Source organism: Micropterus dolomieu, linkage group LG05, assembly GCF_021292245.1.
Source record: "Micropterus dolomieu isolate WLL.071019.BEF.003 ecotype Adirondacks linkage group LG05, ASM2129224v1, whole genome shotgun sequence".
Classification (NCBI taxonomy): domain Eukaryota; kingdom Metazoa; phylum Chordata; class Actinopteri; order Centrarchiformes; family Centrarchidae; genus Micropterus; species Micropterus dolomieu.
The window spans coordinates 20,614,324-20,636,916 of NC_060154.1; the positions used below are offsets into that span (position 1 = coordinate 20,614,324).

The window sequence follows — 22,593 nt, forward strand, 5'->3', positions numbered from 1 at the left end:
TGTCCGATTTCACAACTCCCTCTGTTTGTCTTGCCTGACCATCCAGATGAAACTCTGCATCTACCATAACGTATACCTGCTGTAAACCCTGTCTGCTGTGTCTAATACAGTCACTCCTGTAGCTTCCAGTAGCCTGACAACCACACTACACTGTTTAGAGAGGTACTGTTTGGTAATGATAAGTCGAGAAGGGTCCGGACTCAGCTGGGAAACCATCAATCAATATTATTGAACTGCAATCAATCAAGTTCTGGTCTGAGCTAGACACTGCCAAGCTGATGTGGAGACTCAAAGTCTGAGTGAGTAAGGAGCTCTTGAGGGTCTGCGTGCCTGTGTGTGTGTGTGTGTGTGTGTGTGTGTGTGAAAGTCATGAATGCAAGAGCTCTGTCCTTCACTCTGGTCTCATTCCTGAGTGCGACCCCACACCTCCTGACCTGGACACCAATCAACACCCTTCGTGTGAGAGCATTTCTGACCGCGACCACCCACACCAAGCCTCCTCCATGCCCTCCCTGTTAATTCAACACACTGCCTGTTAGGGCGTGACACCACACCTCACACATCACGACCTGGGAGAGAGGCACGTAGGGTAGTAGGTGGTTAGAGGGCGAGAAAGTCAGGAGGTCAATACCTTCAGTGGGGATGAAGTTGAGGGGCCCCGGTTCCTCTGGGAACGCCGAGCTGGCCGTTCGGAGCAGCCAACACAGCAGGAAGAAGGAGGGAGGGGCCACTGTCGCCATAGTAACACAACGGCGGAGTCTGTGAAATAAATAAAAAAAGACGAAAAAGGAGAAAAGGGAGTGAGTAGAGGATTGAGACACGCATAAACATACACGGACAGAGAAATATTCACTCACTCAATCACTGACTAACTAACTAACAAACTGTCTGGATGGTTTCTTTGAGTGGAGCTCTATCTTTGTATTCCCACAGCATCCCTATCTCTTTGCCCTGATGTGAGTGGAGATAAATAGCTTCCCAGAGTGAAGGATTAAGTCATCCACTGAGGTAGAAGTGTCCAGTCACCTCTGAATGCAGCCAAATCACTGTGGTACAACATGACCACACCAAACACCACACCGCCTAAGACACAGAAAGATGAGAAGGGACGAAATACTGGGCAAGACAGTGGGCAATATATGGCCTATAGATGAATGGAAAATCTGTATAAGCAGAGTCAATGAAAGGCTCAATAACGCTCCAGACATCAAGCATTATCCAGGATATTAAAGAGACTGAGAGAGGGAGAGAAGTGGTGGTTTAGTTAAATTAAATGCTTGCCAGCGACGCAAATCATCTCTCTGGTGGCAAAGTTATACTGTCTGTATTTTTCATCGAGCGGTAAAGAGGCACATGCAGGTCTCGGATGTGATTCATGTGGAAATACAAATGATACCCAAATTTAGTTACAGAATGCAATCCATCTATAAAATGCATCAAGCAGGAGAAAAGCTCTCAGAAATGCTATTGACTTTAGCCACAAACCTCGGATGGCATGTCTTGCTGGCCCCTACCTCTGCGTGCTGTTCCTGCAATTTGGCTCCTGCAGCATGTGTGTGGTGGAATTCAACAGGCGCTTTTGTTCAAGTTGCTATTATCTTGAGCTCTGACTCATCTGTAATCATCTATCAATTTTGGCATGGCATGGAATTGTGTTTTCCAAAAGACTTTCCAAACAAACTGTAATTTATTATGGCTCAGCTTTCATGTTGTTGTCACCTTAATGCTGAATGTCACATAAAGTAAATTGTTTTGAAAATCGAATGAAGAGGTCTTCCATCAACACTGCCGCAAACACAAAACATTTCATGCACAATTGCAACATCTCAAATTTGAATAGTCATGGTTGGATTTCTTTATGCAAAAGTCCTTAGCATTTTACTGTGGTTACAGATGCACAATGTGTAAAACAATGCAAAACCTTGCACGTATCCACTATGCACCCCTCCTTTCTGTGTTAGTCTTTGTCTCTCATCATGACTTCTTCAGTTCAGTTCAAGTCAGCTGAGCTGCATTAAGGGTTTGAGAGCTCTACAGGCAAAGATGACATTTTGTTGCGTTTTGTAAGTGTAAAACATGAATTACGATGAAATCAAAAGCATTTGTAATAAACAAAAATGACTGCAATAACAAGCGGACATTAGTATGCTGCTGTAACAGCCTCCACTTTTCTGAGGAGGCTTTCCACAAGATTTTGGAAACTGGTTCTTTGTTTCAGCCACAAGAGTACAATTGAGTTTTGGGCACTAGGTGCTGCAGTTCATACCAAAGGTGTTGGAGGAGGTTGAGGTCTGGGCTCTGTGCAGGCCAGTAAAGTTCTCCAATGACAGACTCAGTATGCCATTTCTTTATTGGCCTTGCTTTGTGCACAGCCCCAATGTTGGATGCACACTGCTGTGTAAAATATTGGTGAATACTATACTTAATTATGTAACTTTGGCAGAAAAGCAGCCACGGCAGCCAGGAGAATTATGAATGTTAAACATAGGCTAGTATAAAAGTAGCACACGTAAAGTCAGTCAGGGAATTGATTGTAATGCTAGTTAAACACAAATATCTACCTAAACTTTGCTAAGCCACCATAAGCTACTGATCATAAACAAAGTCCTTATAGGCAAGTCCTGCCACCTTGGACACAAGCATCTGAATGAATGGGGAGAGAGCCAGAACTGCACTTTTACTGGTCACCGGGACATCAGCACTAAAATCTAATAAAAATTGCTGAAAAACTACGCATGTATCACTACTACCACGCATGCATTGCCGCAGTAAAACAGACCCTTACGTCAGTGGAACCATATGATTGGCTGAAATATGATTCCCGCTTTGGCTGTTAAAAGCAGATGATTGGCTTTCTAGCGGTAGGGGCGGGATAACCGCCATCTTTGCCGTTAAGGGCTTGCCCCATAGAGTTATATTGAGGATGTGATTAAGTGGCTTGTCTCCTCTATAAAATGTCTCTGTCATAAATGACCAAGCGAGGCTGTTAAGTCAAAAGTCTGAAGTGTACTGAATTGTGCAAGGGTGAGTTCATTTCATTAGAATAAAATGTGTTATATTGTCTCACTTTAAGATTTCCCTTGGAACTGGACATAAGAGCCTTGACAAACAGCTCGAGACCAAAAAGAATAACCAAAAATATGTTTAAAGGGGATTCAACATACCTCTGGCCACATAGTGTAAATTCACAAGTAACACAGTAAAATGTGGTAATTAAGTTAAATAATGAATAGGTTTATGATAATTATTATAACATTTAAAATTAATAAGAAAAGAATGATATGCAGCAATAGAGAATGCTGGCATACTGTGCTCTGTGTAGTAATATGAAAACAGTTTCCCTCTTTCAGGCATTTACACTTTCTCTCTCTCTCTCTCTCTCTCTCTCTCTCTCTCTCTCTGTGTCTCGCTCTCGCTCTCTCTCTCTCTCTCTCATTCACTCACTCTCTCGCTCGAAGGATACAAACAGCCATTGTGCAGCCCATCTCTTTAATGGAGTCCCAGACATAACCTTATCAGGACACATAATCTTTATTGGGCATTTCTCAAATTCCCTGCTCTGACATCAGAATAAAAGTGGGAGGCATGCTAATTACTCAACACCCACAAGCAAAATTACAGGAGGTGAATGGCAAAGAGTCACCAAGAGAAGAAAGGAGGTCATGGGGTAGAGAGAGCGATGGAGTGAGAGATAAGTGAGAAACATTAAGCAATAAAGAGAGAGAGAGAGAATATGAGAAGTCAGGAAGTCAGTACATCCAATCAGAGATTCTATTGTTTCTGCTATTAATAATGTATGAATAAATGTCAGGCGGTACGTATTCGATTAGTATAATTAGACACCCTTGGCTATACAATTTCATGGGACAGCAGAATAAGTAGATACACGAGTATAAAAGCAAGTGTGTGTGTTGTGTGTGCGCAAATGGTACAGAGCCAAAGCATCTCTGTAATTATGACAAATGGCTGCAGCCGAGTCCATTCAGAAGCCTCGCTGCGTGGCACAAGCTGTACAGTAGTATGCCATTATCATCGAACGAGGCATGCTGCTAGACACATATACATTTTGCCATTTGGAGGAGAGACACTAATCCAAAATATTCAACCCCAGGGCGCTGAAGCACTCTGTGTTCAAAATTGAAATGGCAGCAGATGTCACTGATGTTATATTGAAGGTGGCACATGTGTGGGCTCCATGGATTTGAGAAACATTAAAAACTACACTGTCAGTATTTGTATTGTGTATTGTGTCAATTCTTTCACCGTGGGGACTATTGTTTCCAGTGTTGTCACAAACATATTCAGGGATTAAGCTTGATTTCAGGCTCCACCCACAACAGTCTTATTTGGGTGCCAAATTAATACAGATGGCAAGTGACAACAGTGGAGGAAAAATGTAAACAATACAAGGTCAAGTTAAACTCTTATCTGAGCTCTAATACCGCATCCACTCCAACTAGCTTTTGTTTAGTATAAAACGGGACTCTTGAACACAACACCATGTTCGCTTCAACGGGATTTAAACAGACTTGTTAATTTGTCCGTTTCCACAGCCCCAGATCAATTTGATTATGGGTGTTTAGGCAGGTAATTTCCTAAACAAAGTAATTAAGAGATCATTTAGCTGCTGAAAAGGCAGGGGGAGTTGGGTGTGGAGGGTGCTATGTCTCCTTGGACCCCATCAACGCCACCTCAGAATGATTTCCACTGTGGCCAACTCAGATAACTTAGATAACAAATCACCAGCCAATCAATGGTGTCTATTGTCTTTAGTAAAGCCCTAATAAAGACTGATACTGTTCTGAAACAGAGTCAAGTCAGACTAAAGAACAGAGGCTTTAAACGAGAAGAGGAGCGGGTTTGATGGTGAAGAAGAGATGTGAGGAATGCCTGCAATGTGGAACGGGATAGCGGTTATGCAGAGATAGTGACCCTCTGCTGCAGGGGTTTGGATACTTTGCATGCAAATAGAACACCTCATCATCAAATGAAGGCGCTAATATGCTCTGATATGCTTTTGTCTTTTATTACGGTTGCCATGGCTCTAGCTTTCTCCTCTTTTCACTCTACCTTTTCCCCTTCACCGTCTCATTACGTCTTGGTTTCTCTCTCTCTCTTGCTCTCCCTTAGCTCCAGTCTTGTTGATGTGTACGCTCTCAATGTGTTTTCATTTTGCAGCTGTGAGGTACTTGCACTAAAAATTGGACGGTTGAAAGAAAACCAAGATTATGCGTGTCCTAGATATAGGGAAAATGGTAATGAAATGGAGCAGCATTAATGGGGACACTGTATTTATGATTAAAATATTTAACAGAGTGGCAGTTGAGAATTATACAAAGATATCAGTGCTGGTAGAACACAGTAGTCAAGCAATAGTCTGTTATAATCCCTTTTCACACTGGTTGCCCAGCTTCAAAAAGCCTGCACACTGGAAGAATGAAATCAAACATGGTCTATTTCTACTCAAATCCTTTTATCGTCATTTTACAATGCAAATTATATTTTTATGTATATTAAAAACGATTATTATTTTTGGTTATTGCACATATTAAAGCTGCAGTAATCATCATTTTTATTTTAACAATGGATTGTAAGACAAGTGGCCAATTTAATCAATTAATAAATGTTTAAATGTTGAAGTAAGTTGTTGTCATGGTTTTCTGTGATTGATAATTGTTACACAAAGATTTATTCAGAGACATTCTGAAAGAAATCTCTGAAAAATTCTCAAACACATTGTTTGTCCTTGTATGACAGCTATACACTCTACAGTAGCAGTAGAAGATCATCTTGATTCAATGCAATTCTAATAACGCTCTGTAAAAAAGAGATATTACTGGAGGGGAGCCAACAACAACCTGAAGGGTTTCAAGCTCTAATAACCTTTGTTATTGTAAGGGAGACACACTCAAACTACCAAAAGACATTGAGCTTGAGTCTTAAAACACTTAATAACTTTTTAAAGAGGAATTAATGTACTTTGCCGCAAGGCACAAGGGTGAGCTGCACTTTGCTCTGCTTTTATTGTTCTGCATCACCGAGATGACCTTCAGAGTTGGGTACATGAGACTGAGCTGGTACATGAGAAAGTATATTAAGTAAGCTGTGGAGGATTTTATGATTGTTCCATTTTCTTTATGTGGACTTAAAGACACCTCCCAGATTTCCCAGGGACTGGACTAATTGTCATATTAGCGAGAGAGGAGAGACTGCTTTATGGAGCGTGTAGAATCAATGACAGGTGATAGCCTGATGCTGCTTGGATCTCCTTCAATCAGCAATAACATAAGATGCTGTGCATGGCAGGGATGTGAGGAGGAAAGGGAATAAGACATATGGAGGATTTGAGGCAAAGAGGAAAATGAACACAGCAGCTATAAAAAAGGAGGTTTGAGGGTGAGGAGAGGACAAGGCAGGACAAAGAAAATGACAAAAATAATGCACTACAGGGAGTGATGAAGAGAAACAGAGGTGAAAGAGAGACAAGCGAGGCATTCAAACAGAGGGGGAGTCACACCGGATATAAAGAGAGTTAAGCCAAAGAATGTCTGGAATAAGAGCGACAGAAAGACAAAGAAACAGAAGAGAGGAAGAGCATAGAGCCAATAGTACACTTGCAATGCCAGATTTATCTCCGTACTGAGCCAAGAGTGGACTAGTGGGAAGGACCTCCTGGCTCTGTACTTGTCTGGTGATCTAAAGGGAAGATATTTTTCTGTATCTTTTCATTTGTAGCAAAAATGGTCGTCCCTCAGGGGTCAGTACTTGGACCATTGCTCTTCAGCCTGTACATGTTGTCTCTAGATCACATAAATTGAAAACACAAGGAGCGTTACCATAATAATGCTGATGACACACTGTTATACAGTACCATCCTTGTCCCAAATGTGACCTAAACCCTCTTAAGTCACTGGCTGAACGCATTAAAGACTCAGTTAAAGAACTGGATGTCCCACAATGTCCTGTAACCCAACAAAGACAAAACAAAATTCTTGTTATTGGTCCTAAGCCTCTGTGGCAGGAAATGTGTTCTCATTAGCCTCTTTCTCCCTGAAGTACAGTACCACAGAGGTCATAAATCTGGGTGTTTTTATTTTTAAGAATATATGTAGAGTAAAAGGCTTCTCAAGAGATGCAGGAAAATGTCAATGGGCTGGTTTTGTATTGGTTCAACCCTATCACTAGATAAGAATGTTAATATTGAGCAACTCAGCAAAACCCAGAGTTGTTGTTATTGTTGTTGTTGTTGTTGTTGTTCTTCTTCTTCTTCTATACTTCTTATTATTATTATTATTATTATTATTACAATGGAAATGTTTAAAAATCTCTCTTTCTTCAACATTTGCAATTATGTTTAGGGAAAGGTCATGGTTATGGCAAATTAAGTAGTATGGTTATGATTAGGCAAGTAAAATACTTGGTTATGGTTAACGAAAACCCATGGTTACTGTAAAAATGTCTTAAAGGGGAACTCAACTGCACATGTGAAAAAAGTTGTGTAAAACCATTTGTGGCCTCAAGTTTGAAAATTAAAATATTCTGGGGGTGTGGAGTTGAAAGAAGTAAGCTTAACAGACCTCTGTAGTCTGCTCCTCATCTCTGCTTGAGGCTAGCGGCTCAAGACAGCTACTAACATAACACACCCGAATCTCTGAAACTGAGACTGTAGGTGGTCCAGTGACATAGTACGACAAGGAAGAAGAATGTGGAAATAAAAATAAACCATCTCTCTGGTCCTGCTGTATAGATGTGAGTCGTTTTTGTTTTTCAAAACTGTCCATCGTGAGTCTGTCAATGTTATAGGACTGCAATGCTAAATTGGAGTACTCTTTTATTGCCTCTGTGGCAAAACGCAAACACATAGCTTGCACTTTATTTGCTAAAAAAAAAACTGTGAGCTACTTCCTGTGTTGGCACTGAATATTTGTATTGGACCTAAATCTTGATGTCTGGAATTGTCCAACATGGACAACATTTTTAGGGATGTTGGGCTGGTTGGTTGTTCTTTTAAAAAAAAAAACCTTCCCCACTGGTCTACCAAGAAAGACTGTGGGCTGACTACAGTTTATTCAAAATGCCGCAGCCAGGGTCGCTGATCACATCACATCACACCTGTCACTTGGCTGGCAGTTAGTTTTAGAGGTGATAACAACATTTTACTTCTTGTCTATAAAGCCCTACATGGCCTTGCTTCACGGTGTGTACCTCTTTGACCTATTTAGTCCATATGTGCACACCTATCAAACCTCCCTTGTCATCTGGCACAGACCCTCTGGTTGTTCCTAGGGTGAAATGAAAAGTTGACAAAGCAGGTTTTGGTTTTCATTGTCTTGGCAGATGGGATACTTGATTGCATTACAACATTAGCGATGTAAAAAAACAGATTGAAAATATTTGTTGTCCCTGTGCATTAGATTAGTTTTGTTGTGTTTGTGTTTTAAACTGCATCAGATTGTTCGTGTTGTTTGTTTGTGCATTGTATCCCCCCAACAGTAAAATGTTTTATAAGAATGACTCCTTGACATAGATGCACATATACATAAGCAGATGCACTATATACTCTACACACACATGCATACACAACAAACCTTTTAACACACACATATGCTCTGGGCATTGTGCCTTCACTTAAGCCAAACCATAGTCTTCCCCTTCTACTGTATCGCTCTCAGGCCTAATGTAAAAACTACGTAGGAATTCCCTCCACTAGAGAGAGATGCACACATGATTTCTTCCCTTTGCTTGGGACTTGAGTGACCCGGGGTCTGTTTACTAGATATTTGCATCACCATGAAATCCTGGAGCCTCAATAACATCACACATATTTAAAGAGAGAGTGGGGGAGAAAAGGTCAAGAGAGAAAAAAGAGGGGGAGTGCAGAGTAAATGAAAAATGAAGAGTGACCTTTGCACACAGTACACTGATTTTCCCATGCGCTGAGAAACACCATGGATTTATGCAGTGGGAAATATGTACAGCATGTGCGATAGGACAAAACATTTCTATAACACTCTTTTATCAGAATCAGACCATGAGAACATGTCTTCTGTTTCTGCTACATGACAGTGATGCCAGTTACATCGGTTAGCACAGTATCTTTTTTACACAGCACCATGTGTCTAATGGATATATAATTTCAGGGGATTTAAAGGTTGGTGCGGGAATAAGATAATCTTTGACTCTTTTTCTCTGCAGTGGATATGCTCCTATTAATGGGCATAAAGTAGCCCAACTAAAGAGCACTGTATGACAGAGCAGTAACGTAATGCTGTAATAGCTTATTGTTGATGAATGGATATCTTTGAGTATTATGGGAGCTCTCCCTGGAGTTGTGTCACTGTCATTAACCTTCACAGTCCTCAAAATTACAGCTGCTAAGACACCAGTAGAGAGAGGAGTCGCTATCTAGAAGGAGTAGAACAAAGATTTTGCAGCACCGTCTGACAACGTCTGCATGAGTCTGCAGGTTAATTATAGGTCTGTTTTTCAGGAGAAAGATTCTCCAAGAAAGAGCACATAAATCTTTTATTCTCCGTGCCGCGCATATCTTTTATTTTCCTACCCTCTATGATACTTCTCCTTGCTTCTCTCATCTTTTAAAGCTTCAACATGCTTCACCAGACAAGGAGAAACATCACAACAGTGGAGATAGGCCTGACCTTTGGCTTCCCACCAGTTTACAACCATCATTAGCAGGGCAGGGATCATGGGCCAAGGCCATAAATCAAACTCAACCCATCTAAGTAGGAGGAACCTGGCTACACTGCTCTAGAAATGAAAAGAAAACACACTCTGAGACTGACAGGAGGCTAAAAGCAACTCCATCCATCACTGGCTGGAGGCTCCATAAAGCCAGTAAAGGAAAACACACAGGGCGATAATCTCCAGCACGGTTATAAATAATACAGAAACCTTGCTAATGGCAATAAAAGGTTCTGTAGCATGACAGAATCCTTCTTGATGTGATTATTCGGCTAAAATTCCCCCAAGGACATGTATTATTATGCATAAATACTCAGGAGTAACTCAATAGGGCAATATGTTCCCATCCAGAGACTGTTTGCCCTTTTTGCTTGCAGATCAGGAGGAGGGTGGATTTATTGTAATGGCAACAAGTAACCATTAGGCAGGGTAAGAGGTCAGGTCGGGGGCAAAAATAGAGCATTTGGGGGAAAGTGGATGGTACTGAATAACGAAAATAGATTCTGCAGACTGTACTGCTTATTTCTGCACAATAGTACAACTACCTACAGTTTGATGTATGTTTCTGGTAATAGAAGATATTGAAAAAAAACAGGTGGGAATGGCAAATGACCGACTAAGGTGGCGGCGCAAGTGCATTGTGAGGCTCAGCGTCTCACCAAATAGCGGGAATTTATCTGGTTATTTCCTGCTTCACTTACAGCAAACATTCACTTTTGGACATTAGCCACTGGTTCTCCAACATTGTTTTGCACTATCCTTTCAACTGCCTGGCCGTGTGCTGTGCCGACCTGAAGCTGAACACCCAGAAGACCAAGGAGAACATCATGGAGTTCAGGTCCATCCACATCAGCAGAGCTGTAGTGGACTGTATGTCAAGCTTCAATTTCCTTGGAATCAACATCTCTGGTGATCTCACCTGGCCCCTAAACCAGGTCCCTGGTCCCTCCATCCTAGTCAAAAGGGCCTTTACTTCCTACGGAGCCTTGAGAAAGCTCACCTGTGTCCCAGGATCCTGGTGGACTTCTACTCCTGTACTGTTAAGAGCATTCCCACAAACTGCATCTCAGTGTGGTATGGCAACTGCTCTGCATCAAACCGTAAAGCAGTCCAGTGAAAACTTCCCCACAGATCACCTGCAACCAGTTACCCACCATCAGGAACATCACAAGCGCAGCCTGGGCAGGACAAAAAACATCATCAAGGATGCCTCCCACCCTAACCAGGGACTTTTCACCCTCCTCCTATCCAGCAGGCATTATAGAAGCCTATGTGCACCAGCAGGCTCAAAAAGATTTTCTTCCATGAGGCTGTGACCCTGCTGAACTGCAAACCTTCAATCTAATAGCACCTCTGCACTCCTCACAGTACTTTCATGTACATGTTATTTGCACTATTCATATTTTTGCACGGACTTAACACCCACACTGCTTAATAATATTACTGTATATACAACTTTGTATATAACCAACTTTGTATGTGTTATAATACTCTGCACCCTACCAAATGCATACATGCTGTTCATACTTCAACCTTACATTTGCACTCTACTTTCTCTAACTCTGTCCACTTCTACACTATATGTTTTAATATATTGACATATACTGTATAGTATTTGTATATTGTAATTCCACTGTACATATTGTAATATATAGCATAACTGCACCTACAGTATCTGTGTCTAAAACACCTAGATGCTATCTGCATTTCATTAGCTCCGTACCCATACTACTAATGACAATAAGGTTAAATCTGATCTAATCTAAGTCATTCTTGCTGAGTAAATAACAACAATAAATGGTTCAACTGCAGTCTAGTTTCCCCCCTATTTTATGAAAATAATGATCCCTAATGGGGAAAAATAGTGATCTAATGATGCTTCAACCTGCTTGGTTATTAAAGCATTATTACATCACTGTGTTTTCCCAGTAATGTAATAATGCGTCAATGATCACAACCAGGATTCTTGTTGTCACCGTGACTCCAGGCACCCAGCAGAGCACTTTGCCCAGCCATGAAATAGTCTGCCAGTTAACCCAAGACATAACCTGTACATTTGTTAGTTTTTATATTTGATGCTGTTTCTGATATGACAGGAACAGAATTTAATTCTCAGGAAGACAGCGTCTTTCCCAAGATGTTGAACTAGTCCTTGGAATTTCAGCGTTAGCAGGAATGTTGCACTTCTGCCATTGGCATGAGGAATAATGATTGGCCTAAAAAAGTGACCTGGTCTCTTAAACACAACACAAAGTAGTTCAACAAAGAATGTGCAAGTTCAGATTGTACAATACTTCTGGATGATATAATGCTTAAAAAAAAGGGCAGCTGACATTAAGTGATAAAGATCAGAAAAGAGCCGTCAGGAGAATGGACAGAGAGGTGGAAGGAACACGGAGGTCTGTATACATTTTCAGCTTCACAACAGCATCTCTGCATGCTAATGGTGTTTACCTCCTTTTCCTCTATCTTCCCTTTCTTCACAGTGGATGAAACTCTGCCAAATGAAGGCATTGCTTGGTTTCTGCTACCAAGATTGACATTCACTACAAAGTTGATGGTGAAATAACTCACCATGCAGAATCACTATATAACCCACAAGCTATACCATTCATAAATACGTCCCTCCCTTTTATTTATAATGGCAAATTTCACAGGAAAATCATCTTGTCAAGTGCTACACTGTGAACGCCCCCATCATAAACAGTATCTAAAAGCAATTTTCTCTTTCCCGACAGAGACCGGGAGGCTCAGTATCTTCTCCCAAGTGGAAGTCCGACAGAGCAGGGCTGGCAGTGGTAAGGATAGAAAAGTGTACCTGCAAGTCCCAAGTTTTTAATTTCACACTGACGCTCACGTACACATGCACCAAGGCTGTAGATGCGCATACATTCTCAAACTCAAACGTATATTATCAGCATCCTGGGCTCACACATGCATCTCTCTACCCTTCTTTCCCCTTTTCACCCTATCTCCTCTCACCACAAATCAGCCACCTGCTCATCCAATTTAGTCAGATAAATTCCACCTGTATCAATTTCAATATGAGTTCACACACTACAGTTATGGGTTCCCTTTTCTGCTTTATCTGTCCCTGTTGCTTTGAATGTCACATCTCTTGTGGCATAGAGACACACACACACACACACACAAACACCCCTCACACTGAGCTGTCAATCAACAGACATCTCCAGTTGACAACTTTGCACACAAGGCAGCTGCGAACAACGACACATGCCTGCATGTGTGCCGAGCAGTAGATCCAAACTCAAAACAAACAAACAGAAATAAACACATACACACAAATATATATACACACTATCATTGCATTGCAGGCATAACTCCCAGGCCTGGCTGTGTGCAAGTTTGATCCCTCTCACTGTGTCTGAGAGGCATGTTAATCAGCAAAGGAGGCTGCCAGCTCAGCCATATATGTCTCTATCTTTCTTGCTCTCACTCCTTGTGTCTCCATCTCTCTGCTTCTATCTGCATCTTTTCTCTGCAATCTGTCTTCGCTCTTGTCAAGCCCCACTTTCTCCACCTCTACCTCATTGCATTTATCTCACATTCCTCTCCTCCTCATCCCATCACAGCAAATCATGTCTTTCTTTTTGTTCCTACATTTAATGCACCCCCCAAGGCTAGACTGATGGGATTTAAGACACTAAAGACTGGATGGTTTATTTAGAAGAAGATCTCGCACTTTTACCCACCAGCCTAACATTTCATTGCCCTCTTCTTTCCTCTCCTCCTGTCACCCTTCCCTCCTCTGCCAGCCCTCCGCTACGAGGCTTTGGGATCTGTTTGTGCCTGTGTTAAAGTGGATTTGGTTATGGTGACTGGATCGGGGTGGGTGGCTGTGGGATGCTGGATGAATTTCACAGGACAAGTAAAAAAATAAATAAATAAAACAAGCTTTGAAAGCTGAAGAGCAGAGAGAAAGAGGAAGGGAGGATGGGAAGAGGAGAGTGAATTGTGTGGCGAGAGATATAGCAGTTATGTGTTTACAGGGGCGTTTCCTAAGGAGATTTCTACCAAAGTACTCAGGTATAAGTCATGAGGTGGGGGAGTGAAGGGGGGTGGTCATTTCAGTGCAGACAGCGATAACAATGGTGACAAGGGAGTAGGGCGAAGAGGGGGCACAAAAAGGGAAATTAGAAGAGAAGGAGAACATGAAGACGTGTGGTAAGGGCAGTCAATTTAGAGAGAAGAGCGTGCCCATTCAATAGCTCCACATGAGTAGAGCGCAAGCACAATAGAGGCCTTTCAGCTTTATTAAACAATGGTGCAAGACTTAGACACAAATTAAAAGAGATGTTGCTTCCTTGACCTGAATTACCCAGGCAGACGGTCAAAGAAGATGTGTTATGGTTAACAGCTTCTTTTCTTTCTTTTACCCCACAAAGCTCTCAGGCTCTGCCTCTTCATCCATTTTGTTGCACTTAAAGATAAATGCATTCATATGACACACTTCAGAAAGACCTCAGTGGGGTTTTCACCCAATAACATCTATTCCTATTTGCATAAATCTGGCTCATGCTCCAGCCTCCTCGCCAGGCCTGCAATCGCAGGGATGTTCAACAATGTCATTTAGTACCTGGCACCTCATGGAGCGGATCAAATCAATAAAAGCCATTTCCCTTAGAAGTCAATGGACCCTGCACTGGTTGTCAAGCTAATTAAATAAAACAAAAGATGAAGAAACAACGACCGTAGAGCAATATGTTGGTGAGTGCTCACTTATATGACACAGAACTAACATGAAAAAAAAGGCAGCTTAGGTAAGGCATGCAGGACATTTGTAGTATTGATTGTGATGGCCCGGAGTATAAAACATGCTTATAGATATGTGAAGTTAAAAGGCTGTAAGGCGGAGCTGTTGTCTCTCTGTTACCCGTCATGAAATCAGTGGAGAGGAATGAAGCAGCTCATCTGGGCCTTTTAAATCCCACATAACAAAAACAAGAATCCAACACACAGCTCCATCAGCTCTCTCTCACATCTCCCCATTAAAGAACTGGTACACAGATTCTTTGTGCTCCTTCCACTCCAGCAGATTGGTAGCTACAGACATTATTTTGTTCTCTGAATAACAGGGTAAGGGGCTCGTTCATTGATTGGTCTTTCTCTGAGCTTTTGAGCAAGAGCGTCTAACGCCGCAGAGCCAAAACAGACAGGAGACTAACCCCCTGCTGCGACTGTTGACAGAGGCTGCCATTTAAAAACACTGAGAAGAGGACAAACAACAAGGCTCAGAGGAAAAAAGCCCGGCTTGGTTTCACAAGAATGTTTCCTCCAACTCTCTCATCCTGCTGGAATATCCTAACAAATACTCCGGAGTTTAAGCTTACCCCAAAAAGATAAGAGGGGAATGCCTTCGGGAATTGTTGTCCAATTTAGCATGAAAGGAAAATTCCTTCCTTTGGATACTCTTACAGAGTTTTATATCCTCAATCTGTGATGTTCAGTAAGTTCCAGGAGCTGTTTTGTGATGAAGCAATTTGCATACACCCATTTTCCCTAAACCAGCTTGGTCTACTTCTGCTCAAGTTTCTTACGCTTTCCAGGAAGACTCTGAACAGCCCCGAGACAATGTAAATATGATGCATTCAGTATGTGTAGGTGGACACACCGAAAAGTACAGTAACAAACCCCTAGAAAACATGACCCTGGGCTGTACTTCTTTATTGCTCTTGTCAGCGGTGAAAGTGGTATCACTGCCTCTTTTCACAATGTCTGTCTGCATGTTGGACTGGTATAAAAACTCAAGTCATTGCTGTTTGATTGTGATTGACACAAATTCAGCTAGAAACAGTCTTGTCATTGTTTATTATTGAGGAAAAAATATAGTTGAATTTGGTTTTCAATGGGTACATTCAGGCAGCTTGCCTGCCCACTCAGAGAGCCATCTCATACTGGGCAAAAACAAAATCACCCCGTGGGAACTGAGTGAATGAAGCCAAGGCATCCCATTGTTGTTCAGTGTTGGCTGCACACAAGACAACACACTCTATGATGGTGCAAATGTCGGCTATATAATAGACATAAGCGATAATGGTAACACATAATCCACAAATTAGCTGGGTTCATTTTCAGCTGGTCAGTTAACAACAGGTAGAAGCAGCCGATGATCAGCTGATCTGCGCTGCACATATTTGCCTGAACATGCGCTAGGAGCTCCATATGGTGACATTTAACATTTATGTTTTTGTTGTTTGACAATTTATATGCTGTTAAACTGTTGTGAGATATTACACTCTGCTGCTAATCTTGATGTTCTGCCACACCGTGTACCTGTGACAATACGAAAAGAAAACCACCAAAAACGCCAAGTACAAAGTTGCAGCTGTTCAGTTATGATGGATTTTTCCAAGTGAAGGCTCATAAAAAAAGCACAGTAGTGCTCTAGTATGTGGTTCCTAATGATTCCTCATGCAATTTCAAACACTGCCCAAAACTAAAAAAGATAATGTCCTGTACACCAGAACACTGGTAAAACTGTGAGAAGTACCATAAAGATTTTGGCACACATGAACATAGAGGGCATGTGATGTACTGTCAGTTCACATGGCAATTAGAAGTGAAGCAATGCTCCAGGCCTGGATTGATCCTGCAACAACAACCTGCCTGTTTATTGACATATCTCTGGGGTTTCATTGCTGCACAGATGCCCTGAGGCCACTATGTTGGGCCCAGCTCCCCTTCTGTCTCTCTCTCTCTCTCTCTCTCTCTCTCTCTCTCTCTCTCTTCCATTCTCCCTGTTCTTTGTGACCATGTGAGAAACAGCACTATTCAATACTCCATTGGCAATGTCAGGCTTGGTTTTCCTATCAACAAAGAAGTCTAGCCTCAGAGCATGAAGACGGTTGTTATTCATTTCTGGCATAACAGTTTGATTAAGACCTACCTTGCCTCTGGAACTGTGGATTGGACTCCCCTTTCAAATTAAAAAACATGTCTGAATATAACTTCTTGTTTTCATATGAAGTGCAAATTGCATTTCTTACACAAACAAGGCAATATTCACTATGCATTCCAAATACAGACACATATCAAGAATTATGTTCAACTGAGTAACGAGTGGTCATTATTTAACCGTCAACTTTAGTTTGGCTAAAAGTTTTTAAAACTTGCATAATTTTTATCTTGAGTTCCTTCTCAGGCTGTCCATTTTTTTGTATTTGAAGCCATAGATGGGGAAACAATGGGTAAGGCTGAGGCAATTTGCTTATTTTGTGCAGTAAAATGCAATTGCCTTACATTAACGTTACCCAAGTAAAGCAGCAGCAGACGAATGAAGAGAATAACTACAAGCGTAGTTCAAGTTTAGGCTAAGGCTACATCATAACTGTTACATTTTAGTTTTTAAATACAGACCTTTTGCTATATTTTGCACCTCACATCTAGACTAAAACAGCGAATCCAAAGACCTAAAATGGAGAAGTTTGAAAAAGCTGCCAACCCCATTTTCAAACTCCGGGGTAGCGTTTTAGTGTGGGCAGGCAAAAACGGAGGATTTTAAAAACGATGACGCAGACACTCACATATGGCTTCCTGATTGGGTCATGCAAAGCAAAAGCACAAATCTACTGACAGTGTTTTAATTTTGGTACTTTTATTAAAATATTTTGTACTCTGCAAATAACACTTATACACTTGTAAGTTACTGTGCACAACGACTCCCAGTCTATTTCTGCTGCTTCAGTAACAGTTCCACCTCGTTGTCGGTCAAGGCAAAAAAATCTCTAGTGTGGTTTTTCGTCTGTAGTAGTAGCCTTCTTTTTTCTTTCTTTTTCTTTCTTCTGCAACTGCGGAGGAGACAATCTGCTTCCTGTTTACACCAGCAAGCGCATGCCCAGTGTATGTGAACAGACACCAGATGTGCTTTTTTAGTAATTTTCATATAGACGGAGATCAATTTTGATACGCAGCTAAAACACTGGTGTAGATAGAGATTGTTTTCGTTAAAAATCTATTATTAATCAAAAAGGTAGTAATGTAGATGTAGCCTAAGTTGGTTGTGTTAATCTTAGTTAATTAAGGCTACGTGTTAGTTCTAATTCGTTACAACTTTTTTGCCATTTTCCTATCAGACAATTCAGCTGTGTCACCATGTTCAGAAATTTCAGAAATGATCTTGAGTAAGATATAATCATAAACTACAGAATTTATGGTCAAAACTGAGAGTTAGGTAACAATTTGTTGAATTAAACTGGAATTATCCTTTGAATGTTTGATACCAAATAATTTTAAACAATGCAGTGATATCACGCCAGGATTCCCAGCTACCAAATGTGCACTATAATGAGTACTGATGAAGCTGTGATGGAGACATACAGAAGCTCTGTTTACACAGAATTCAAGTCCTACTTTGCCAAACATTCTCCATCTACAGCCAACATGGCCGTGGAAACACCACACACAGCTGAAGGACAGCTGTCAATGCTGGAAACCCTTCTTGAAAGAAAAAAAGAAAGAGAGAAATGATGTCTATCAAGAGGCAAGTATGGTGAGAAAAAGTAAAAAGAAGAAAGAAAACAAAGACCGAGAGGAGCAAGAGAGGTAAGTTCTGAGTAAGTAAGAGAAGGAGGGCATAAATGAATTTTAGAGTCAGAGCGAGATGACACGGAAGATAAAAACGAAAATAGAGTGTTGAATTGGAACGGCTGGAGACAAATGGAAAGATAGTGGAAAGCCAGCCTCACCAGCAGTGTGGCAATACCGTGCTCTCTCTCTGAAACAGTTTGGCTCATGACAAGATAAGGACAGCCATCACAACCTGAGCCTCCATTTTTTGTCATCCTGAGTGGTGGCTGAATAACACTCCCAAAACTCTTTTTTCCCCACATCCTTTATCAGCAGCTGCTACTGTTTAAAATCACACAGAGACACAAACACAGAGGCACAAATGATCAGCCGTTACAGTGGCATTAAATGGAATTTAAAGACCGTTACAAAAGGACAGACACAGTTCATCAATTTGTGTGCTCCTGAATTAGACCGCTGGCATTATGAGTCTGAGGCTGTAATGGCTGCTTCACTTCTCTCTCTTGTCTCAGGTTGACTCCACTTACATTGCACACTTCTGACCACAGAGGAGAGGAAAGAGGAATCTGTTTTAGGCTATATGTCAAAAGCCTCTGAGAGCTTGAAATGGCTGCCCAGTGCTAATCAGAATGACTCATGCTATGGGAAATCTGTCAGAGAGATACAAAGAGTCAAGGCAGGGAGGGACAAAGGGATGAAGGAATCAGTAACAGAGGTTTGAATAACCAAACATTCAACTATTTGGTTGTTCGCTGGTTTTTCACTCATTTCTTTTCTGTGCATTTCCTCCTTATGTTTTGCTCTCGCTCTGCTTCCTTCTACAGTCAGGCCTTGCTGCATCCTTCAATGTCAACAGGCGCTATGGCAACAAGACAGTGACTCCAGCAGAGTTTCAGTGAATATGGGAATCAACACGTGTGTCTTGCTTTGAATATATTCATGCATATTTGCCACCTTAGATTCAGTGATAAAGAACAAGTCACACCAGAAAGTAGAACAGTGAAATTAATCTGCTCGTCTTTGCAAAATATGCTATAAGCTTCTTTATGTAGTAACTACACGCAGGGTTAGCCTACTTTGTGAACTGCTGTAAGTGGCAAGCTAATCACTCACTAGCAATCAGCATTGGTAATAGCACAAGATTCTTTCTTTTTTCTCTGTCCTCTGGTGGTTATTCCCCCTGGCATTTTGTTCTTGGGATTGTTCTTGATCATTTGATTCTTTTTTTTTTTTTTTTAAAAAGAGTTCTTGAGGGGTATTGAATGTTAGCAAGCTTGCTAGCTGGCAAATGTGTTAGCTTGGTCCCTGAAGGGACAAAACTTTTGCACTAATTGCAAAACACATATTTGTACCATAAATTCCATTCCTCTTCTGTGGAGCAGTTTACCCTGACAGAGGAGGTTAAATAAATTTGGATGGTGCAACACAGCTGATATGGTTAGCAAGCGTGTTAGCTTTGTTGCTAACAGGAAAATAACTTTACAGAGTTTATTCAAAATATGCATTAGTACCAGTGATTCCAAAAACTAAGCTCTTTTATAGAGCAGTTTAAATAACTTAAATGGTTAGTTTGGATCATTTGAAATGGGGTTGTATGAGGTAATTTTCAATAGGACAGTAAATAGCGGCAAGCACACGGCCCCAATTTGGAGAAGAAGATTTTCAACCTTTATATTTTCTGCTACATCAGATGTGTCAAGTTAGAGGTATGGAAAAACATTTTGCATCTTCTATTTAGTCAGCTATTTAGTACAAAGGCTGATTTAAATATCGCTTCATATTCTATGAAATAGTGAAAAGAAGCACAAAGTCAAAACAGAATAATTTCAACCCTTGTATATTCAGTTCTTATCAGATTTTTTTTGTTGTTACAAACCAACGTCTGGTCAGTGCCAATATCAGCCTCAGGCCATGTTTCCATGTGAATGCATCTACTCATAAAATATCGTAGCTGCTAATGATAGCAAACTTCCCACACAAAAGTTGAGAGCTCTCATTATACATCAAATTGTATCTGAGAGGATGTGAAACTAAACACAGACTTTTTCTTAAGGCACAAAAAAGCCAAAAGTCAGAGGACTTTGATTTTGATTTTTAGTAAACCTGTGAAGAAAGCAAAACACTAAGAGCAAAAATCCATAACCAATCAGAAGTAAACCAGGAAGTTAGGCCCTGACTGAAGTGGCTCTTTGCTTCGGGGGGCTGGTTTACTCATTGAGCTGAGCTAGGCCAGGGAGGCTGCCTCATTTATCCTCAAGCCATGATGAGTGAACAGCTTTGAAGGAGGTTTGAGTAATGAGGGTAATGCCATGTAACCTGGCAAGTTGCTACACAAGAGGATGCCAGGAGAACGGAGCTGCTGCCTTGGGGGGAAGACAGGGAGGGCAGAGGATGCACTTGGAACCTCAAAATGCACAAAACATGTGTTTGAGTGATACCAAAATATGTTTTATCTTCCAGTGGTCTTAATATGTAGTTGCTGCTGGAAGTGTAGAGATGGCCAGATGTTGGGATGCATTTTCTATTAGCTGGTCTTCCTGTAAGTGGGAGGGGATCGAGTTAGCCAAAAAGCACCAGATGCCGTTTAAAGTGATCAAAGATGGCAAAAAAAGAAACATGGTGAAGAGACAGGTTGGGCATATAGGGAAGCTCAGATCTTCTTTTCCAGTTTGAACTCTTTTTGATGTGATCCATATCAATGGCACAAAACAGAAGCAAATTACACTGATGAGTAGATCAAGACATGTGAAATTTATTGTTTGAGCATACACTTGATAGTGTTGACGGCATCTTCTCTGCCTAAACAGAAATTGGAAAACACCTGCAAGAATATAGCAAACCAAAGCCAGATTCAAATGCTACAAAGAACAACTTCAGGTGCTTTGTTCCAGCAGACATCTTATCACAGTTACAAGGACACTTTAGAGAGGACATAGTGATGAGTGCAGCAATTGTAGAAAATATTTTTAGAAATATTTCAAGAGTATAAGGCATTCTTTTCATTCTCACAGCTTACTTCACAACAATTTTTGTCTGTTGTCAGCAGGTGTCATTGATTGTTATTACAGAATGCAGCTTTTAGATTTGAGATAGCCCAGGGGTATGGAGTGGAAAACCTTTTAGGCTGACAATGATTTCTAAATCTTTATTTTAACCTTACACTAGTCTAAGAGCAAAGCGACTGGCCTCACACAATATATTAGTCCAAGACATCTTCACAACCAGCCACAGTTGATGTGCGCTTGTAAGTCAATTTCAAAAGCAAGTAAAAGTAATTTAACTGGGCGAAAGCTAATTTCCTTTCATGCTTCACCTGGATGGATAGATGGGCTGTGAGTTTTTAATGTGGACACGAGAGAGAGAGTGTGTGTGTGTGTGTGTGTGTGTGTGTGTGTGTGTGTGTGTTTGTGATGAGCATGACAGTCCATCCACCCACTTTTATAGCCACTTATTAGACAGGAGCCTGGCAGCCTCCTGTGCATGGTGTAAAAGTGTAATCAGACATGGCGTCAATTAACAGTACCAGCACAGGCAGTCCATCAGAAGGCCTTTCACCGCACGCTTGGCCTGAACATCGACGCTGTTCAGAGAGGGAACTTGTGGGAGGCCATGTGAGAAGCCCATATGTGCAGAAACACAGTAGGTGTGTGTGTAATCTTTTGGTTGTGTGGGGGTGTCCTAGTGAATGTGCAACATCATCCGTAACAACGGGAAAAGTGATTCCTTTTCCCTTACCAACTTCACTTTTATAAATTAATAAAAAATACTTGAAAGAGGGTTAGACATCTAAATCTCTTCAAGGGAAAAAAAAGAGACACCAGACCCTGCTGATGGGGGAGACGTGTTGAACAGCTGACCGCAGCGAGAAGCGGGGCAGAGGGGTGGGAGGCAGGAGGTGAGAAAAGATGAGGACTAACAGACGGGAAAGAGGAGAAAAGCGTGGGGGGGAGAGGAGACAGAACAAAAGAGAAAAGGCAGAGGAGAGTCAGGCGAGGGCGGAGAGGAAAAAGGGAGGCAGAGAAAAAAGGAGGACAAGAACAGACAGCAGAGTTTGGCACTCCGGCGCGCTGGCGCCGATCCAAGCATTGGTCTGTGTGGGCAGAGTAACGATTGATGCAGACAGATCGCGAGGCTTTCCCACCGTGCTACCGATGTCACGTGAAATGTTCACACGCTGACGCATGCACCAGCATGCACACACATCCCACATTTTTGACCCATCCAGTCAAGGCTGTCACATGAACCTCAAAGCAGGGGAGTTGTTGTGCGTCGGTGGGTTGCTTCCTGCCCTCATCTGTTTTTCTATCTTTTTCAGTCTTTCCTTCCTTGCATTTTGTTCATCTG

General features: G+C 41.5%; 1 protein-coding gene across 1 annotated transcript in view; it reads right to left on the reverse strand.

The window, feature by feature from the left end:
• sema6bb (sema domain, transmembrane domain (TM), and cytoplasmic domain, (semaphorin) 6Bb) overlaps positions 1-22,593 on the reverse strand; it is a 275,790-nt gene that overhangs the window by 218,916 nt on the left and 34,281 nt on the right. The window contains exon 2 of the mRNA XM_046049049.1: positions 632-759. Coding sequence (XP_045905005.1) covers positions 632-740 — 109 coding nt within the window. The 5' untranslated portion in view covers positions 741-759. The remainder of the gene's footprint in view (positions 1-631; positions 760-22,593) is intronic.